Genomic DNA, 14400 nt, shown 5'->3' with positions numbered 1-14400 from the left:
AATGTGCATAGAGTGAATAATTGAATAAGAATTGTGGGTATAAAAAGCAGAGAAATTGTTTACATTGAAGTACGTAAAGAGTTCAGTGGATTAGTTTATTATCTGATCTCTTATTATACATATAAGAATGTATATTATAGTTTATTAATATTTATAGTTATGTAATTAATAATGTTTAATAATTAGTGTGTTTCAATAGCATTAACATAATTAACAAATGCAAAATATAAAATCACTTGACCGACGACCTCAACTGTTCAACTTCGTCTGATTACAACTGACAACTTCAACTGACAACTTTAACTGTTCAGATTCGACTACTTACTGCAACTGACTACTGACTAATGGCTACTGACGTCACTCTCTCTCTCTCTCTCTCTCTGCTATTGTTTTATACTCTCTTACATACATGTACTATATATTATTAGATAAATAATATTAGTTCATCATGTTAGATATATATTTTTATATTTGTGGTCTTTTAGTTGTGTATATTTTATATTTCTCCTTAGTAACTTGTTCTTGTCAGAGAGTTACTTATTTACATACTGCTGTCCTTCTTTCCCAGTGGAGCATAGGGCCTCACTGATAGGGAGTGCTGGTATTATTGATATGGTGGCATCGTGACTTAGATGATATATTGTGGTGACCCTAGTTGTCTTAACTAATCTTCGAATTTTAATTAACGACAATACTTTGAATAATATTCAAATATGTTATATGCGAAAATTGTTCAATCTTTAATATAAACAAATCTACTGTTGCTTAATTCAAGGAATTACATTCACACATTTAACCATTCATTTCACAAAACACATTTATTGAATGCTTGATCTATGAGTGGCCAATTAGTTTGAGATATCACATTTACCAGTAGCGTTCTTTAAGAAATTGCGTGCGACATTCAATATTCTCTCTGCTCAGCACAGAGAGTCTGTTTAAGACAGCCTTGCATGAGTTGATAAAATCAACTATCACGGCCTACATAAGTCTTTACAGTTTATGTATTGGTTGAGATTTCTCTAAGAGATTGATATTTTCCGGAATGTGCCCTCTGATAGGACTACAAAATGATGAAGTTTAAACATCGTTATCAGTGCAGTTACTATGATTCTGACTCTAAATACTTTTAAATCAAAACTGTTGATTAGAAATATTAGACAGTATTTTAACATTAGTTTGTTCATTCTAAGAAAGATATGTTTTATAGTCTGTTTAAGTTACTCACTAGTAATTTTTTTGAATTCCAATCCATAAAAGTGACGTGAATAAAATAAATGCAGCTACACCTGATATACCTTCATAGATAATTATTTAAAGTGCATATTTTAAAAAAAGTCATTTTTATTATTTATATTAAGTGTTCGATAAATCCAATTATTATTTTTGTCAATTAAAATAAAATTGTATTTTTTATGTGAAATGATTTTTTTATTTCGCGACTGTGACTTGTTTAACATTGAAATTAGTTTTTTATTTTTTCTAATTTTTTTTTTTTGAATTTAAAGTTTTTTTACTTTTTTTATCCCTACTACTCTTTAGTTAACAATGTATATATATTATTCCAATTATAAGACAAATACACTGTAGAGCTTACATTGCACTTCAAACATTGTAGCTCTTGTACTTGCTTTTTCCATGCAGTCTAAAAGTAAAGTAAAGTGAAACGCAAACGTTTTTCTAATTTATAACAAGGATATGAAAAATAAATCCTTTTGTAATTGAGTCACGTAAATTAGATGCGAAGAAATCGTGTGATTTTTCCCTTATTTTTCTTTCTAGTTCATGGTTACTTGCATACAAAACGAATTTGTTGGACGTAATCAGAACTAAAGAAATAAAAAATAGCAAAAACGTCCTGAACTGCAAATTAATACAAGGCGAAGCGATTATAAAACTCAGTACGAAACGAGCATTTGAGTCAGGTACAATGATCGTTTTAATTTAAAATATTGCAGAAACACAGATGTCACCGATGTCAAGCTTCAAAAGTTTGTATTGTAAAATAATGCAAACCATATTTTTTTTATATTTCTACATTTCTACTAAATTCCTACAATTTGTATGAAAATTACATGAAATATAGATTCTTTAAGCGTTTCCTTAAATCTGCTCTAGAAGGTTGATTTAAAGTACTTTAATAGTTTTTTGGATTAAAGTATGGGTACATATTGTCACCAAGAAGTAATTATTTAAATTTTCGTTTACGGAAATTGTTGGAACAGTCAACCGTATTGTAGACTTTGCTTTATATCTTCTTTTAATGTTAGTTCTTCTATTCACTTGTAAATAAAAGTTCATATATGCATTGTACGCAAAATAAAATCCGCTCTTTAATCAGAAATGATATTAAATACGATTAGTAATTTTCAAGAAACCCTACTACTCTGTCCATTATTTGTAACAATAATACTTTTAGACTTACTCCATAATTAGGATTAGCTTCATTTTTCTACTACTTTTACTGCAGCGACTTTCACTACTCCCACTTTTACTCCCACTATATGCTAAAAATCCTGTGATTTCTTAGCATTTAAATAAATGAACAAATTTTTTATTTTAACGCAAAAATAAATTATTTTATTGCATTTATAATTTAATTTATTTCAACATTCTAAGAGCATTTAACCTTGCTGATGCTGAAAACACAAATTTCGTATCTTTTCTCACACACAAAAATGTTAGCAGGAAATTAATCAAAAAAAACCAGAGCAGGAAAAAATCTGATAATAACATTTGAGACTAAATACAACATCTAAGGAAATTATATTAATTTCCTTGATTTGGTTAGAAAAATATAAGATTTTAATTTCTGATTATGTTTATTTATATTACTGCTGACAGAAATATAAGGAAATATGAAAAAAAAATAATTGTAATATTAAATAAAAATAATTAAGCGCAATAATAATAACAAAAACAAGAAAGCTTTTATAAACTAAATTTTTAATAAACACATTATCTCCTTTAAAAAAAGATATAGTTAAATTGACTTCAATATTTGGTAGCATTTTTATCAAATGTTGGTTAAAAGTATTTATGAAATCCAGTAGTCATATCTATAGCAATGCTAACTTATACATCAATAGGCTCAAAAAGTACTCGGATTTTGTATATAAAACATACAAATTTAAATTTTATTCCAAATTTATTTAATCTCCTTCAAAATATGTTCCTTCTGAAGCGACACACATATGCCAATGCTTAACCAAATCTTCCATACACTTTTCGTAGGCCCGTGAAGGTATGGCTTTTAGTTCCTTCAGCGAATTATCTTTTACCGATTCAATCGACTCAAAATGCTTACCACGAAGGAGCAATTTGAGTTTCGGGAACAGTAAAAAGTCGTACGGATCCAGATCTGGCGCATATGGTGCCTGAGCGATGACAATGGTGCCGTGTTTGGTCAAAAAATTGCGTACAACAAGAATTTTCCATAGTAAAAATCGTTAAATGCACTTGAGGTAGTCTCACATTAACAGCTACTGTAAACAAACTAATTGATAGATGGCGCTCAAATTTGTACGATATGTCAAGAAAGGGTGTACCAATATAACAAAAATTTTTTGAAAAATGTCTATTACTTAGGATAACTACTCCTAACAAACAACAATATCCGAATACTTTTTGAGCATAAGGTATAATATTTGCATACTTTGTTAAACTTAAAAGCTAAATAAATACCAATAAAGTATTTTAAATTAATGATATTCTATTGTGAAGTTCGATAAGATAGCTTCTTCAAGTTTATAAAGCCTAAAACATTTCTCTTCGTAGTTTATATATGATTGAATAGCTTCTATTAATCGTTGACTGGTAACATAAAGCTTGTGCATTATATATAACCAGTTTGAAGATAATAAAGCAGCCCATATCGCTTAGTTTCCTTAGTGTTATACTTTACTTACTTCAGTTACATGTTACCTCAATCAATGTTTAGTACTAATAAAAATTTTTTACATTTCTACTATAAAACTGAATATTTTAAAAATTTTGAACTTCCCACTCTATGATTCTGATTTTACATTTGTTTGAGTCATGTCAATAAAAACGACATCTATGCTATAAAACAAGCTGCAGAAAGAGAAATGTAAAACTCAAACCATTCAAATTAGAATTATTCAGCTCATAACTTACTGGATCATCAAAATATTTGAAGTTTTTTGATGATCAGTACCAATTTCTTCTTAAAAACCCATTGTTGTATACAAAAATACTACATAGCTGTCTTTGGACCGATATATGAAAAGCCATTCTCTCAATGACTAATTAAACTATATTCTTTTATGCAGGAAGTCAATAAAGAGGCTTCTCTACAAATAGAAATGAACTTATGAACTCACCAATACTGCTTTTCCCTGTCAAATATAGTCTTCTCACTGAAGAAACGATTCACACTGACGAAATGATGATATCAAATATAGTCTTCACACCGACCAGGCCATGATGAACAAGTGCTGATCGATTAGAAGCACTTTTTGAAGAATACAGTTATAATTGAAGGTCGAAGTAAGACAGTAAGAGTAAGTAAGTAAAAGACAAATGTCATTCATTCATTTTTGCCCGAAAAATTATAGAGTGAAATAGAATGAAAATGTTACTAACACTAGCTCTAGTCTTATGGGTGACAGATTCAGCAAGATTATTAATCTTTTGCAAGATATGTATCAGACAAATATAAAAAGAGACTCTAAATAATTAAAGTAGCTAAATTATATGTAGAATCACCAGGATTATGTACAAATACATATTCGAAGAAGAATATATATATATATAGAATATATATAAATGTGTATAAGTTAAACATTACCAATAGTGATGAAATCAAGAAGTGCCAGGATGTGCTTTTTAAACACTCTAAAACATTTTTTCTATTTAAATCTGATTCTCTCTAAATTCGACTAACAGTTTCATTATTGATATTAGAGTAAACGATTACTCGTTAAAGATAGACATATTTTAACTAATGTGTACCATTTTTAACTGCGTTAAAAACTCCCACCAGGTATCGCAACTGGTAGACCAGTCAACTTTATCTGTCTTCCTATTTACTCTGTCACAGCGCAGAAAGTGGCTCCCTATCAGTAGTATACATTGTAGCTTATAGACTACCTTTGCTTGTTTTATTAATTTGACAGAAACTTTTTTAACTCTAATTACAACAGCTATCGTCTTCCGAAAATTGTGATTTCAAAATAGGCAAACTTTCTGGGGAAAATGAGATCCATGCATTTAAATAGCAGACTACCACAAATATTTTCCGCCGACTGCAACAAAAAAATTAAGATGAAAATGCGTAGTATATCAAGCATCCATCATCTTTTTAGTTTACATATTCCATATTTCTCGGAATTGAATTTTTTTGTGCTTCTAAACTTTGAGATAATTATGTTAGTTATATTTTAATGTGTCTTATCAACTTATAGTTATTAATTCTATATGCATATATAATTATATATGTAACCATTATAATAGAAGACCTTATCATCTCTGAAAATTCATAATCCTTCTGCGATGAAAATTTAATTTTATTCAATTTTTACCAGCATAATTAAGTTCTTAAGAAATATTTTATAAAAAAAAAATTCTACTTAATTTGCAGTGGATAAAATATCTGTCATTTTCAAAGCAACTAATTGTCAAAGCTAATCAACATCAAATAATGACACAAAGAAATTTGTTATAAATTAGCTTCTGCATTGCTCATACGCCACGATAGCTCGAACGTGCGTTTGTTTTAAGAAAAAACTGCTAACATAAAACTTATCTATGTCAAATCCTTAATAACAATCAAACTAAAAAGCACATTAGCAATAAAATAAGAATAAAGCAAGAAAAAGATATTTAAAACTGAAACCAAAAAAGGAAAAAAATCTTCAGGAAAGTGACGTTCGCGTTGGCATACTTACACATTTTCCGTTCTCGAACAATACTACATTCTCATCAACAATTCAACGAAGGAAAAACTGAGGAGGAAAATCTTCTTAGAAATTGTGCAGTTCAGGACTAACAACTAAATGTGCTAGTTGAAAGCGCAAGAAGGGAAGTGGTAATACTTCTTAACGCTTATACAGTTGCATAATGGCATCCTGCTGCATTTTGAAAGAAAAGTGCATGCTGGAGCAAAATAAAAAATAAAATGAAAAATTGTGCATAATAAAATTTGCTTGAAACTCCTTCGCTTTGATAAATCAAACAGGAAACTCGATTAGGTAAACCAGAAATGAAATTACTTTCCTAGCGATTTGTTGGCCATTTAAGTTGCTCGTCTGACGTATTCCAACACATCAATTGTCAGCATTTTGTTACTTTTCTTTCCAATAAAAAATTGCCGTCCCCTCTTATCGTTAGCAGTTACTTTTCAAATAAATGTTCGAACTAATTTAGTTCACATGCCCGTCTATATAAGAGCTCATTTATATAAATTAATTTTTTTTCTTCAGTTATTTTCTTTTAATTTAATATATTTTGTTATATTAAATTATTTTATATAAGTTAAATCCAACTCAGTAGAGAAATTTAAAGTTACTTATGACAGTATAAAATTTATTAGGAGATTTTGTTCCGTTGATAGCTTCTTAAAATAATACTTTATAAAGCTCATTGTGATCAATCCAGTTTCCTCTTGCGGGTAAGAGGTTAGAATATTCCCGAGGAAAGGCTCTTCTTCTCTTCTAACCAATTGATAATTGACATTGTCATAATAACTGTGGTTATTACCTAAACTTACATGGGAAGAATGATTGCATTATACTTTCATGCGGCATGGAGTTGCATATTCACATCGGTTGGTCTGATCCAAAGATCAGCAGAAGTTGGATAGGGCTCGTTCTTTACCAATACATCAGTTCAATGGCTGCCGGTAAAAATTCCTTGGAATTTGTAAAGAGTCGTTTGTTGATGCATTATCTTAATGGGTTTGTCTTTTAAGACACTGTGGTCTTAAACCTTCAAGGCAGGTAACTACGTTAAACAACATTGCATTCTCAACAATGCACTTATCGCTGTCCTCACTAGTACAATGCTAAATCTACTCACTCGGTACATATATTAAAGTCCTTTCAACAATAGTCTTATTTTGTATACTACCTTTGGTATACCATACTATACTAACATTGGTAAACAATCTTTGGTATACTAAGTGGTCAAGATATTTCTATTCGGCAGTACTTTAATCTTCAAAATTTGGTATTTGACTGTTTGTGAGGTGTTGTTAAGTTTATAGTTACAGAGTGGAGCGACCGAGAGAGTGCGTGTCATTCCAAATATTGAGCTACTTTGCTACTTAAACATACAATTTTTTCATTTTTTGTTCACAGTATTCTTAAGATATCTGTCAATTTTTTACTATAAATTCATTTTCATACACTTTATCTTTCTACTTTTAATAACTTTCTCAATTGTTTGCACTGCTTATTGGTTTGAAATTATCATTTGCTACCTTATTTATTACTGCTTGTCGTTTTAAGTGCTGTTAGCTGATAGTTCTACTAATATTCTTTTGTTTTTACTCTACTTTATTTTATTATATTTAATTTTATTTTCTTCTTTCGCTTATTTTCGCTCTGTTAATAAATCTTATTATTGCTATGTCATCTGTAGATCAATCCACTACTATATTGTAAAATGTATTAAAGTCCATATATATGCTACACCTATAAAATATATTTGTTTCGTTATATAATAAATGTGAATAACATTGCATATCTATATTTATCAAAAGTGCTGCTATATACAATAACCCAGATTTTTATGTTCGTACTTAAAGTAATGTTACTTAAAGTACTTTCTTTTTTAGTTTTATTCCTATTCAAATTTAATTATAAAAATGTATGAAAAAACTAGCTTATATACATGCAGTAGCAAGTAGCATACAAGATTATCCATTGCGGTTCCGAAAGTAAACGTATATAAAACGCTCTTGTAATTTTTATATTTTAATTAATTAATTTATTTTAATTAATTATGTTGAAGCTATTCAAGCCAGTGCACTTGAGCACTTTTACTCTTTCTTAACTCGAGGTATTTTTAAAAGCCCTCTTTACGCCTTGACTGTTTATTTTATTTATTATTTATTGTTTATCACTTCATCAGACTAAGCAATAATTGACCTCAGATCTGCATAATTCCCCAAGGGAATTGTTTTATTTAATTTAATTTTATTATATATTTTTTTATTTAATATTTCACACTTCAATTATATTATTTTGTTTTATTATTTTACAAGATTTTGTATTTTCTATTATATAACATTTTAAAATTTTATTTTTTTTTTCATTATAGTAAAAATGCCAGCAATTTAGAACGTTTCCAGTTGCGCATCTCCAAAAAGGAACTTTATAGTGAGAATGACACTTTTGTGGATGCTGTGATACGTGATATGATTAAGTTGCCAATACAACACGTCGGTGAGTATTTACCCAGAAATGAAATTTTAGTTTAACGAAGTTTACTTTACGAAGTTCATAAATAAATTGTATCGTAAAGTAGTTTACTGGAACATTAACTTTTAATGTATATATCAAATTAATAATATGGCAACCACATTTTAAACTTTATTAGGGAATATACAACATTTATAAATGCAGCAAAGTTGTACCAAGATCTGGAACAATGAATATTAAAAATTAATTTTATAAAATTTGTATTGTTTTCATATTAGCGTATATAATCTGAAATTATGACTATTAAAAACTGATTTCATTTTCGAAACTTCTTTTTTAATCAAATTCATTTTGTGTAATGCAAAAACTAAAATTCTCATTTGGTTTAAATTCTTGTAATTTTCACTTTTTGCTAAAATGTTCATATTTAATTTGCTATCATTTCTAAAAGCAAAGCAAAACGTTTACGGTTCTTATGATTCAATAATTCCTGACTATATTCATTTTAAATTGTATAAAATTACGAATCTCAATTGGTTTGGTACTTTCTTATGATACGATTTTTTTTTTTTTATTCAAAGCTGTTGCTGTTCAAAATGCAAATTGCTGCATGTCCGGAGTGCGTTTATTATTTAATTTTGATATCTTGTAGCAAATTTATGTTTTTTGCTTGCAGTGCACAAACTTTAACATCAACTTAAACTCTTTGATTATACAATTTACCCAATTATTATGTACCTTTTCTGGCAAGGAACTACTACTAGTTTCGTTTTCAACTTTTATGCACTGATTATATTGTTAGATGCTTTATCACATCCCTGCTGTTTCCTTCGCAGAAGATTTACAATGTGCATTTGCTGCATTGCAATAGAAAATTCAAAAATTCAAAAATTAAACTTTTCTCCGTACAGTACAACTAAGCACAGTGCAACAAAAAACATATAGCACGTACCAGTGTGCAAGTATGTCAGTGTCTCAGTGCATCAGTGTATCAGTGTATGAGTGTATGCAACAAATTGCAAGGATAATAAAAAACAACAGTACGAAATTCAAAACAGCAATAGAACAACAAATAACAATGTATCAAGTATCTTCCATTGCAAGCAAACTTTTTAACTGGAAAGGCACAAAACTTTCTGCATTTGCACACACAAAAATTGTTAATTTCTAACAATTTGTGTAAAGGAAATGCGAACAACATTTACATGTACCTCGATGTGTGTGTGTGCGTGCCCGTGCCCGAGCCCGTGCCTGTGCCGATGTTAGCTATTTTGCATGCCAAACTAATACAAGTGCAATTTTCAAAACTTCAACTCTGTTCGAAAATGTTATTTGTTTATGTACTATTTACAAATACATACATATATACGAGTACAACATCTGCGTATTATTATTCACACATATTCACACATATGTGTATGTGTGTATATATATCAGATCATATAACCAAATCATTGTTGCAAATTATAATTTCTGTTAAGATATTTTATTGTTGTGCTTTGTGGTTTTGTTGTTCTGTTTATCTTTGCATTGTACGAGGTAAGTGTCTAATGTTCTTTTCGAAAAATACTTTAAGCATGTTCAAATGTAATAACATAAATGTATGTGTATATTTTGGCATTTGACGCAATAAAAATTTTTGTTTACAAATAATGCAACTTAGATAGATTTGCCTAATACGCTAGAAAGATATATACGAACAAATTCTTTTAAAAATGGCTTAATATTAAAGAAAGACCAGTAATCTAAATTAACAAAAAGGCATCTTACAAATGTATTCGTTTTTGAAAACTATTGAATTTAATAGTTTTTCCTGTTCTTCAATTCTATCGAGAGTAAAAAAAAAACATTTTCTTTAACTAAGAAAAAAAAGAACACACTTTAGAGGTTCACATTCGACTGATTTATTCTTGAGTAATATATATCCAAAACAGCAAAAGAGCACAAGAAAATGAATGCAAGTAAAAAAAATGACCTAATACTGGTAGTTAAAAACACTCTTCTGCTAAGTTTAAATAATTATACAAACAATTCAATAAGTATATTAAAAAATTATGTTACACTTTTGTACTCTTAACACCAAATTAAGAATGGAAAATTATCGCCTGGCCAAGATTGCAATGGTAAAGAAACCAACAGTCGCGACTCGCGAGATTACCCGATCGACCGCTGAAGAGATGGCGTGAATGCTAGACGTTTGGCTCTACAGAAACATGAAAATGATAATTTGATATGTCACAATTTCACATAAATATATCCAATTCAATTGTTGTAACAAAACAAGGTTTAATCCTATAATAAAGCAGACGAAGAGCACCAAACTAACTTTTTGTCGTTTTCGTCTATTTTTTCTCTTCTATTGACTGAAGAATAAAATTGTTTACTTATTATTTTAAAAATTCTTTTAGAAATATGGTTAAACTAAAATTGATCATAATATCGATAAACGTTCTAAATTAATTAGCCTTACCAGATATGTATGATACTTCCTCGTATGTAATAGCTTCTAGCAGGCAGTTCAATTTATAGCTTGAGAATCAAGCCAAGCCTAATCGTTTGTTAATTTATCTTTTAATCTAAAATGTGGACATCTTCTATCGTGCTAACCGACAGCGGTTATAGAACGAAACATTTCTACTCCCACTCTTTCACCTTGGGAGTAGTTAAGCACACATTGTTCTAATTGTTGTATATAAACAACAAAAAAACTACTTGTTATGAGGCTCAGTGCAGTCAATGTCGCGATATAGCTCATCAGTATATCTAGCTCGATACGCGTTGTAATTCGGATTGAATTACAGATCATTGTCAATTTTTGTGAAATCTAAACATTATAGAATGCATTATTATGGACATATATTGAGAACAAAAATATTAAAATTCTGCTTTATTTTTACTAATTACTCTAATCACTTCAATTAATTAATTTTCCTTACTCTATACTCAAATTTTTTTATGCTACTTTGCTTACTGCACTCGTTTTTGAATATTATGATATATAGTATATTGTACATATAGTACAATATATATATGAATATATTCATATAAGTATTTCTTGCAATAATTTTTGGTTTATTTTTTCTCCAGAAACTTTAGCCTGTTGTTATTCTGTTTAGTGTAAGGAAACCAATTTTCATTTGCGCAATTTCTTACTGGCTTCCTTGCTTGTTTCTGGTTTACTTAAAAAACTTTTACAAATTTTAAGAAGACAAAAAGTTTAAGCTTTTAATAGTTTTGCAGTGGTTGCATTTATTAAAAACTACATCAGAGAATGTGCATATTTTGTTATTAATTAAAATGTTTCCCATAAAAGGACTCTAGACTTCACGAGTGCCTTGGAGCGGTCAGTGAACTATTATAAAAATAAATATTTATTTTAAGTAAGGTTTTTTATATAAATGAACATGTATCAAAAATTAAGCCAATACAAGTTTTATTTATATTAAATACCTGTAATTAAATATGTTTTTATTTAAACATTGTATTTTATTTTGTTTTTTTTTTTCTTTTTTGCAGTACAAAAAGAAGGCGGCACGCAACTTAAATTAATGATTGAATATCCCAATGACGTAAAGGCATTAATGAAACCCATGAGGTGAGTTAAATATTATGTGACAAGCATTAAATACTTGTCAATATCCTTTAGCAATGAAATTAATTATTTCTTTTCATCACTTAAGCTCATTAAACAACACAATGATGAGTGAAATATTTATTCTTTTTTTTTGTAGTCTCTATGCCTTTGTAGTATCACAGCGAAAAAATTTTATATGAAAAACACAAAAAATTAAATATATTATTCAGTGCTTTTGTTAAAAAATATTTTGTATTCGGGTAATTTTAAACACTTATTTAAGTTTTAATATTAATTAATTGTAACCACAATTGTTTTCCCTCTGTTTACTTAATAATTTACATAATTAAACATTAAAAATATTATCCCTTTTCATTTTGAATAAGGATATGTGTTTCAATTTTTTAGCAATTTATTTATTATAATTCAATGAAAATTTAACAAACAAATGTATTAAAAACATTCATCGACAGAAGGAATATTCAAGGAGCTTGAATATTTAAACCTTCAGTGGTTTATTTACTTCACTAAAATTTTAAAAATGGCAAATGCGATAGATGTCTGGTCACACTCTTTGTAACTGTTAGGCTTTAATAGGAGACGAAAGCGGAATATAAAACCGCCAGCTTCTATCCGCTTGTAATACTAAAGATGTTTTTACAATGATATTTTGAGCTTCACTGGAATAACTCAATGTCTACTAATTAATTAAGATGTGGATGTTAAGACGAAAGCTGCCATTTCCATTTAATACTAACTTATTCTTAGCAACATCGTAGATTTTAATTCGAAGAGCAGAATATCTACTGCTTAATCACAAAAAGGATGCTAAACTGAAAGTTTCTAGTCACATCTGATATTAAAAATTTAAAAGATTTTAAACTCTTATTAATAATAAGAAGTCCTTTAGAACTGATATGCTAGTCATGATTCAAAGACCTAAATGTTTTTTGCTCAATCAGGAAATTGCTGAGTCAAATGCTCCTATCCCTATTTGATATCAAGAAGTCATTAACAGCTAATATTTTAGCTTTCGTTCCAACAGCTTATGTTAATGTCGTCAGCTTAGTCAGAATGAGAATACTTAGTTGAAGCCTTCAATTGAATATTAAGAAGGCATTTGCAGTTGATATTTTGGTTTTCATTTGAAGAGCTCAATTTTTCTGTTCAATCAGGATACTTTATTAATTATCTTAATTAATTAGCTTAGTTTCCATTTTTGATATTAAAAACACTTTAACAAGTTAATTTCTATTACTAAGAAGAATTACTATTACTAAGAATAAGAAGTCCTTAACAGCTGACATTTTAGCTTTCACTCGAAAAGTTGATTGCCTTTTAGTCAATTAGGATATGTCTGTAGCACAAAAAAAATTACATGGGTTCTTTCAATTGTTTACTTAAATGTTTATGTATGTACAAAAACTTAAAAAATTATCTCTACCGATTTTAAAAGATCTTTCTCTTTTGGAATAGAAAAAATTTTGTAACGGTGAAATTAGACCCAAAAATCTTTTCGCTCCGCGAGATATTCATTTGTAAAATCTCACATATTTTTTATTTTTTAAGATGCACAATTTTTTTCTTATACATAGTATTTATAAATTATTATTCTGCTACTGCATTGCAATTTTAATATATATAATAATAATATTACTAATAATATTCATATAATATAACTTATAAATATAGTAGACAATTAGATCTCAGTACTTTTTATATCTGAGGTTATAATATCAAATGAAAAGAGTTATTAATTTAAGACTTTAAAAAATTTAATGGATTTATTGGATTTAAAATAATTTAGAATTCTTGGATCGCCAAATAAGGACTTAGAATTATTAATCTATTTTTAGGATCACTGCAATAGGGATTTAAAAATATTTATCTATTTTTGTGATCGCTGCAATAGGGACTTAAACATATTGATCTATTTTTAGGATCGCTGCAGTAGGAACTTAAAAATATTGATCTATTTTTTGGATCGCTACAATAGTGATTTAGAATTATTGATCTAGTTTTAGAAGCGCTTCAATAGGGATTACAAATTTGATCTATTTTTTGGATCGCTACAATAGTGATTTAAAATGATTGATCTATTTATAGAAGCGCTTCAATAGCGATTAAAAATATTGATCTATTGCTTGGATCGGATTAATGATCCCAACCTCGTTATGTATCTGCGTATTTTAATATTGCTATCTACTTCAAATTCGAGATATTAATAATAATTTAACTTATTTTTGAGTTTTGTGAAGAACTATTATAAGATGCACCTTAAATCTTGTTTAATTGATACAAAAATGAAACTTAGCGTGAAATAAATCTGGTTTGGTTAAACCTCTCCATAACGTTCTAATAGAAAATTAGTTTCTCTCCTCATAGTTGACTTTAATATTAAATGTAATAGTTTTAGCTTATATTTTTAAAAACAAATTTCTA

General features: G+C 28.5%; 1 protein-coding gene across 1 annotated transcript in view; it reads left to right on the top strand.

Moving 5' to 3' along the window:
* The window catches only part of LOC119686222 (extracellular serine/threonine protein CG31145-like), a 172520-nt gene that overhangs the window by 136866 nt on the left and 21254 nt on the right, over window positions 1–14400 (top strand). The window contains exons 8-9 of the mRNA XM_038100736.1: window positions 8284–8408; window positions 11901–11979. Of these exons, the coding sequence (XP_037956664.1) occupies window positions 8284–8408; window positions 11901–11979 (204 nt within the window). The remainder of the gene's footprint in view (window positions 1–8283; window positions 8409–11900; window positions 11980–14400) is intronic.

Source organism: Teleopsis dalmanni, chromosome 2 (assembly GCF_002237135.1).
Source record: "Teleopsis dalmanni isolate 2A chromosome 2, ASM223713v2, whole genome shotgun sequence".
Lineage (NCBI taxonomy): Eukaryota > Metazoa > Arthropoda > Insecta > Diptera > Diopsidae > Teleopsis > Teleopsis dalmanni.
Note: the sequence above shows the minus strand (reverse complement) of the source record. Positions and strands in the feature narration are given on the sequence as shown.